Source organism: Octopus bimaculoides, chromosome 17, assembly GCF_001194135.2.
Source record: "Octopus bimaculoides isolate UCB-OBI-ISO-001 chromosome 17, ASM119413v2, whole genome shotgun sequence".
NCBI classification, from domain to species: domain Eukaryota; kingdom Metazoa; phylum Mollusca; class Cephalopoda; order Octopoda; family Octopodidae; genus Octopus; species Octopus bimaculoides.
Genome location: NC_068997.1, coordinates 27023441 through 27031855, shown reverse-complemented (window position 1 = coordinate 27031855; position 8415 = coordinate 27023441). Strand labels below are relative to the sequence as shown.

The 8415-nt window shown below is 33.3% G+C and overlaps 1 protein-coding gene across 1 annotated transcript in view; it reads left to right on the top strand.

The window, feature by feature from the left end:
- Nucleotides 1-8415, top strand: part of LOC106878467 (SWI/SNF-related matrix-associated actin-dependent regulator of chromatin subfamily E member 1) — a 39791-nt gene that overhangs the window by 26820 nt on the left and 4556 nt on the right. Inside the window, exons 8-12 of the mRNA XM_052974132.1 lie at nucleotides 4967-5054; nucleotides 5515-5555; nucleotides 6444-6542; nucleotides 6716-6770; nucleotides 8138-8322. Coding sequence (XP_052830092.1) covers nucleotides 4967-5054; nucleotides 5515-5555; nucleotides 6444-6542; nucleotides 6716-6770; nucleotides 8138-8322 — 468 coding nt within the window. The remainder of the gene's footprint in view (nucleotides 1-4966; nucleotides 5055-5514; nucleotides 5556-6443; nucleotides 6543-6715; nucleotides 6771-8137; nucleotides 8323-8415) is intronic.

Here is an 8415-nt window from a genome sequence, read left to right as displayed (position 1 = left end):
ATATATATATACATACACATGTGCATAGATGGGCAACTGGAAAATTTTTGTTTTCTTCTGAAACTAATTATATAATGAAGTACTCAAATAAACTTCAAGTTATAGTCGTGACATTTACATTTCTCTTTTAATTAGTATTGTTTTGAATTTTAAAAGAAGTTTCATTTCCTTGATTTGATCTTCAACAGTTACTTCTTGGGTTCTGATAAGAATTTTTTCTGTTCATTTACTTTACTATATTTGCTTTTCTTTCTTTCCTTTTCCTTTTTTTATTTATTGCATGATGTTGCTGTGTAACAAATGGCATGGTTCTCGCATGACCTGTTGTTGTTGGTCCCCATGATGAATGTCTGACGTTAACCACCTTATTGATTTACCACTTTCTTTTCTTCTCCAATATCTTTCTTATTTACTCACCTACTATTACTACTACTACTACTACTCTCTTTTTCTTCCTACACTTCCATAGGCAGTTGAATTTATAATATGATTTCCATATAGATAACAGCTTTATTTGTAGACATTCTTTGTAAACATGATGCAGGTTTTCTTAAAATAACATCTAATCTGTTCAATAAAAGTCACTCAATGAGGTATTTCTTTTAATGTATTGCTTTCACTTTATTTTTTAAATATTATGGAAAATTTAATTGATATAATGATATAAAAAGAGTAATAATGAAAATGCTATTTTCTTTAGAGGCTTGAAATTACATTTACTTTAAGCTGACATAATTTCTGCTGATCCATGCTCTACATGCTTGATATAATTTTAAACTGAAGATCATTTTTTTTTTTCTTTTCTCTCTAATGTTCATGTGTTATTAGAAGTCACAACCTACTACCTTTGTCCTGATCTTATTTATATTCTCTGAAATAACTAAATGATAGCTACTTTTCTAAAAAGAAAACATAGGTTAGTAATGAAATCTGTTTAATAAGTTAGTTGATAAACTTCATTAGATAAGTTGCCATTCTATATAGATTGTATTTTATCAGAAAGTTAGTGATATGATGAGAGTTAAAGAAGCATTTTAATCTTTCATCATATTGTATACCTCCTAATTGTCAACCCAACTCACTTGTCTTTTGAATTTTTTCCCTTGACCTTTGCTTGGCATGGTAAACACATTCTCTGCATAAATGATAATTTCCAATTACTATCACTTATATTCCTTTTGAGTTAAACTAATTTATTTCTTCAATGGAATAATGCCACTCATTTTGGTATTTAAGGTATTTAGAATTTATCTCGGGCTGCAGGTAAGAATGTTAATCTTTCTGTAGTCACAGCCCCACTATTTTTCAGATCAAGGGACTGGAATCTGATTTCCTACTAGTATTATCAATATTAAGACCGTAATAGCTTCAGCATAAAATTGAAACTATTGCAGACTTGGTATACTGGTACAGGGTGACAATGGGGGTTAGGATCTTCCCATACCAACAGAACCGTAATTACTGTAAGTAAAGTATTGCTATTAAAAAAGCTAGCTATTCATGGGACCAGTGTCTATTGATAGTTTTCATAATGTCAAGCAGGAGATATAATTTGCTCCAAGTAGCTTTTCCCCTATGTACAATTGAATGCAACTAAATGCCCATCAATTCCAAAGCTTACAACAGGGGTTGTCCAATTGCCTAGAAAAATGGAGCCAAGTTTCCTTCAAATTACACTCAACAATCTTAAAAAGAAATGCAAAAGTTTGGATAATATAGTCTTAGATACAGATTAGATTGCCATATTCGGAATACATTTTCTCAGTTAAGCAACACTGTACTACTTGTACGACCTGTTTACAGTGAGTAGACTGAGCTGGTTGTCTTGGTGGTAAATACAAACTGGTAACTCTAACTGGTTGTCCTTAACCCTGCCAGCCCCTCCACCATCAGTGCTGTCCACATGTTGTTCTCATTGTATTTGTAGTTGGCAAGTAAAGTGACACCTCTCACAAAGTCTTCAATGACTCATTTTACTTTGCCAACCCTAACTGCAGTTCATTAAAGATCTAGGAAGGGTCAACAATTTTGTATATTGCAAAAGATCCAAACAACTTGTTATTAAGCTATATTACTAATAATGATAGTGGTGATATTGTTCAGTTTGCTTAGGTGATGGGGATGTAGTCCCTGAACTCACTCAACCCTGGCATATTGTTTGTACTGATCCCAGTTTTGTAATACAAAATTTGAAACTCAATTTTATTTTGTCCAGAGGCCATCTAGTTGCCTGATGTGTCAAGTTTGTTGTTGGTACTTTATTTACTGATGTAGGCTAAATTTGTTCTCCCGAACAATGGCATACCAAACTTGACACTATAAAATTCCTTCCTGGTGTTACTTGGAATTGCTTGTACAAAATTCACTACCATTATAGATAATACAAAGTTTGTAAATAGTGTCTCGTTAATACTTGATAGCTTCATGTGTCAGTTATATTTTTTTCTTGGCCCATATATAGTAATGGAGCTATTTTGTATGTTTTGAAAATGACTACCAAATTATGCAGCTACTCCTAGTTAATATAGGTATGTTTAATACAACCAATTTCTATTAGATATACAAGTTACAAATCACTTAATAAGTACCAGTTGAGCACTGGGGTTGATGTAATTGACTTACCCCTCCCTCAAAGTTGCTGGCTTGTGCCAAAATATGAAATCAATATATGCAGGCATGGCTGTGTGGTTAAGGTTTGCTTCTTAACTATGTGATTTTGAGTTCAATCCCACTGTGTTGCACTTTGGACAAGTTCCAGTCCTGCCAAAACCTTGTGATTAATATTGGCAGATGGAAACTAAAATATCGTCATATATGTTTGTGCATGCTTGTGTGTCTATGTTTGTTTACATTTGCACTCTACAACAGTCAGTCACTACAAGCGATATTGTTGTTACTTCTGTCAACAAATTGTCTGTTCACTTTGCACCTCTAAGATGTGTAAAATAAGAAATCCCTTACTTCAAAAACAGGTAAGGATTCAAAGCAGGAAGGGTTTCCTATTATAAAACAATGTCTCACTAATATATTCTAACTCATACTAGTATGGTAAAAATTATACATAACAAATTAAGATTTAGCCTATATATATATATATATATATATATATATAATATATTGTGTGTGTGTGTGTGTGTAAATTATCTGGATGTTAGAATTCTGCTACATTTTCTTTGTGCTGTATGAAGTACTGCACCTGTATGGTAACGAGTCTATGACTTAGGTTCAATCTCAGCTGAAGCATTTCACTTCATTGAGTGCTTGTAACAGATTTCCAGCTGTAGTAACTAGATTGAAGTGTGTTGTTTGCCAAGCTAATAAAACTACATAAGCTCAAAGCCCTTTGTTTTCTAACATTCCTGCTCCAATATTGGGCTACCATCTCATAGACTGTAAACTCTTTATGTATTTGGACAATATATTCTACACTGTTGAAGTATATCTGTCAACTACATGAACCATGTCTTTTGGAAAATGTTGAAACAAGGAATGAAGGAGGGAAAGTGGATTTTTTTTTTTTTTTTTTGTCTGCCAGTTCCTTAATGGGCCATTTGGGTTTCTACATGGCATGTAAAATTAAATTTCCAATAATGTCATTAATTATAAATATTAACCTTCTAGTATTCGTTTCTAATTAATCATGCACTATCTCATAGCTTTGAGATTTTGATAATGTGATTGCTATTTCTAGAATGATGTTGTAGGATAGGTGTGAGAGGCTGGATCTGGCTGGTTTGAATATAAAGCAGAATATCTGGGCTAGATATGGCCAGTTTTAAATGCTAAAAGGTTAATATTGCTTAACCCTTTCGTTACCGTATTTATTTTGAGATACTCTGTGTTTCTTTCAATTAATTTTAAATATAACAAAGAATAACTGAGTTATCATTAAGCTAGGAACATAAATTGTGGATAAGGTTTGGTTGTACTACAGAGCCAGGGGCAGTTTCAGCCGGGTTGGTATCAAAAGGGTTAAAGTATTCTGGGTTACTGATTTCATTTCTAGAGAGATGTTCCAGTGTTCACATGCATGTTATGTTTCAGTCGTTATCAGGCATTTTATTCTTTGACATTATACTTAGTAGTGGATTCAGACTAGAGATATAGGCCACTGATGAAGTATATGTTTGTTTTGGTACTATAAATAACTATGCATATGTCCAGCAATATCAACATTCACCTGTTGATGAATGGCCATCAGATCAATCAAAATTTAATGTAGATATAAATATTGAAAAAATTCCCGTCTCTTGAAGATCTCATAACGATTTTACTTTTTTACCAAAATAAATTTATTAAAATTAGTACATTTTCCTCTGGAAAGTATTTGTATTTAGTTACAGTAAATCTTTTGGTAATGGAAGTAAAAATGGGGAAAATATTAATATATTCCAGAAGTATTAATGTTGTATTTAGTGCAACTGAATATGAGTTAGGGTTTGACTTGCAACTGTTTAAGTAAGCTTTCTTCTTTTCACAAAGGTTTCATTCATAATGACCTCTCTGGTAATGTTATTGGTCTGCCTGTTACTTCCCACTCATCCTTAAGTGAATGAAGTGGAAGCTTTTACACTTGTCATGCCTTTGTGCCATGAGCTCTGTTATAACTATTCCCACCCAGTATGTGTGTGTGTGTGTATAGGTATTGAAACTGTTGTTCCTTTGAGTTAGAGTAGTGTATTGTTTGTGTTTTCACAGAATATATTGGAATCTTTACATCTACAAAACTTTTGATAGGCCTTAGTTTCTCATTTTAGATTTGTGACATTAGGATATAATTTCTTTGTGTGTTTGGTTGTGTATATATTTCCATATCTGAATATATTTAAGTTGCTATCAGGACTTAGCTAGTTTTGTGACTTCATAATATCATATTTGATTGCAATTAAAAAAAAACAAAGTAATAATCATAATACCAGTTAGTTTGTGGTGGATAGTGTGTTACGATAAGTGCCAACCATTGCAGATCCAGTACAACGAAGCAATGAAAGCCTACCACAATTCTCCCGGTTACCAGGCATGGATTGCTGCAAAGGGAAGACTCAAAAATATTGGTATGTATTCGAGAAGTGGGGATAGCACTGTTTTTAGAAATTACTTTAATTATTCTTAGCTGTCTTGAATCCTAAATGGAAATCTTCTTATTGGTATAGAATACGTTCGTTTGCCTTTAGATTAATGGCACGTTTTGGGGATTTACCGTGAGAAACACCAAAATTTGTAAATTAAACACATATTTCTTTTATCTCTATCTCTCTCTCTCTATGATTTTTTTTTTTTTTTTTTTTTTCACTTACATTTCCTATCTTCTTGAAACAGGTATATATTTTGGGGAACATTACACCATAATGATTATATTATTAACTCCTAATCCAATTGTTAAAAACTTAGTGAACAAACGAATTATATATTTTAACATGGTTACTTAGTTGAAATTGTGAGACTTTAGATTCAATCTCATTTAACATTGTTGAAAAAGAAACATTGATGTGTCGTAATTCTTCCTCTCAATAGCCGAAACTGAAGATGAAGAACGAGAAAAACCTCGACAACAGGTAAATTAGGTTTATAATTCAGTCTTTATTTAGTTAGAACACATTTCACTCATAAATTATCCTTTTATTTTTACTTATATACCACATACATATATTTTTAAAACTCATCTCCTCATAGTATCATCCTTGGCTTGTTTTGGTGATGTCTTTAGCTTCCTCTTTCCTAACGTGTCTTTTTTTTTCACTCTCCACTTCCTATGTCCAGTTGTATAAAAAAAAATGACAAAAAGTGTTTAGTCAGGCTATATTGCCTCTTTCTTTAAATATACCAGTTTTTATTTCCAAAATCTCATTTAATATTCTGTGGTGAAATATCTACAACTGTGTTTCTATGGCTTTCTAAGTCATGTCTGGTTTGCTGGCTTCAAACACCAGCAAAAGGGGAATCTGGTTTCTTAAATCATGTGCAGCAGATTTTAAAAGCATTCAACACCCCACTTCCTGTTGATAAAGTGGTGCAAGTTTATTGAATTTACTCGTTGTTGTTTTTCTTTTTTGTCTTATTTTATGTTGCTACATTATCCACTGGATACGAACAATACCAGTGAGTGGATATAGTGTGTCTGTCAGAGATTTGAAGTCAGGGTAGCGATGAAAAGCCAGTAGGATTCAGATGGGACAGGCTGCGGTGAGGCAAACTTCGCAGATCTATCCAACCCATGTCAGCATTGGGAAAAAAAAAGTGTGAAAAAAAAAAAAATTTATAAAATTAAAAACAAAACAAAAAAATGATGATGATATTAGTTACATTTTCCTTATTTTTTTCCTTTTTCTTTCTTTCTTTCTCTTTCTGTTTGTTTCTACATCAACGTATGTCAACATAGATATATTGTATGCAATTTATATATTGTTTATTTGTTTAATATTACTTAATAAAACTTCTTCCAGAATACTTTGCCTGACAAAAGTAACTTGAATTCCAGTAAAAACGGTTATGATGGGATTATAGAGAAAGAAGTAGCTGGAAGGGGACCAAGACGAGTAAGAGTAAGTAATTTGGCTTCGTTAATTTACTGTTTGATGTTGTTAGGACAATTCCTAAATAACTTTTGGTTCAAACTTCAGTGTGGTTTTGCATGTTAAATGTGAGATGAACTATTTTTCAAATGAATAATGCCAAGTTAGGAATATAAATTGTATTTTTTATTTTATTTTAACAGCAGTCCAAATCTGATTCACCCAGGATTAGCATACAACCTGCGGATGATGAAGATGGTAGGTTGAATAAGTCTTTTATGGTTACATATTTTACAGATTTAATTTTGAAAACAGCAATATTACAAATACTCCTTCCCCTCCACCCCTCTCTGTCTCTATGCATAATACTTGTCTGTTCAGTCATCATCATTATCATGTGTCCGTTTTCCATGCTGAATAAAAAATTTACATATTTCCTTATGTATTGAGTTCTACTTTTCCTGCTTAATCCACCAAATCTTACATCATCATTTTCACATCTACTTTCCATGCTAGCATGGATTGGACATCTTGACATGAACCAATGGGTCAGAAGGGCTACATCTCACTCCAGTGTCTCGGAGCATAAGAGATGGAGTGGTCGCTTTAAGCAAAGTGTTAGGAGGTTAGAGTATGATGGGAAGACCACAAACTGGTGTAACTATTGTGAAGTTATTTTGTGGTCATCATACATTTTACGTTAGTAAATGGGGGAGGCTGGAGTAGAACCTAATGAGAGGCAGATACAGACATAGAAGTGGAAGTGATCAGATGTATACAAGAGTTGAAAGTGATGAGTGCTAAATAAGGGAGAAATGATAAGAATGAAGTTATGGATAGCAGAGATGGGGTGTTGATTGTTATTTCAGAGTTAGCATTATAGTATGGTGTGTAGTGACAGGTTCTGCTTACGTTTCTTACAACAGCAGAATAATACATTTGATAGAGTGATGGAAGGATGTGTGATATAATGATGAGGGTTGGTGTTTAACATTGTAAGTCAGAGGAGGAGAGAGATGGATGGATACAAAGGTGGGAGTGGTTGATGGTAAGAATGAGAACAAGAAGTCAATATCAAGAAGCTTGACAGAACGACCATGCTGTTTGGAGGAGCGGAAACAGCAGTTATAGACTTGATAGGGACTCCTCAATTGCATGAGTACACATGCATTAATAGCCTTGGTCGCAGCATGCTATCGTAGCTCAGAAAGTTTTCTCAAGCACAGTGTTTCACCATTCATCTCAGTCCCTTGTCATCTTTTGCCTTGAATCTCAGCATCCTGAGATCAGCTCCTTTTATGCAACAATCCTCATAAATACGCATCACATGGTCCAAATCAACAAAGTCTTCTCTCTTCCACACTACATCTGATTTCTCTTATTTTCTCTGTTTTTCTCTCAACACATTTGTACTTCGTTGATCACACACATTGATATTGCACATCCAGCAGAGCATGTTTTTTTCTAGTTTCTACTGGTCCTTCAGATTCCTGGCCTACATATATGCATTCGCATACATATATTTTTATTTATACACATACATACATACATATGTGTGTGTGTATATACAAGTAGTGAAATACTTTTTTTGTTTTATATATATCTCTCCATATTTTAATTTTCAGATTTTGATGATGGTCTTTCTGTGAAGCATATTGCCCATGCTCGTTATTTGAGGAACCACCGTCTCATTAATGAAATATTCAGTGAAACTATGGTTCCTGATGTTCGCACAGTTATTATGTCTACTCGGATGAGTGTCCTGCGGAAGCAAGTCTCTTCTTTAACCAACCATCAGGTAGATCTTTCATAGCATGGTTTTGGTGTATTTCCAAGATCTATTTTGTTGAAATAGAAATTAAATAAAAAGCTATTGCCACCAATTTTTTTCCTTTTTTTATCT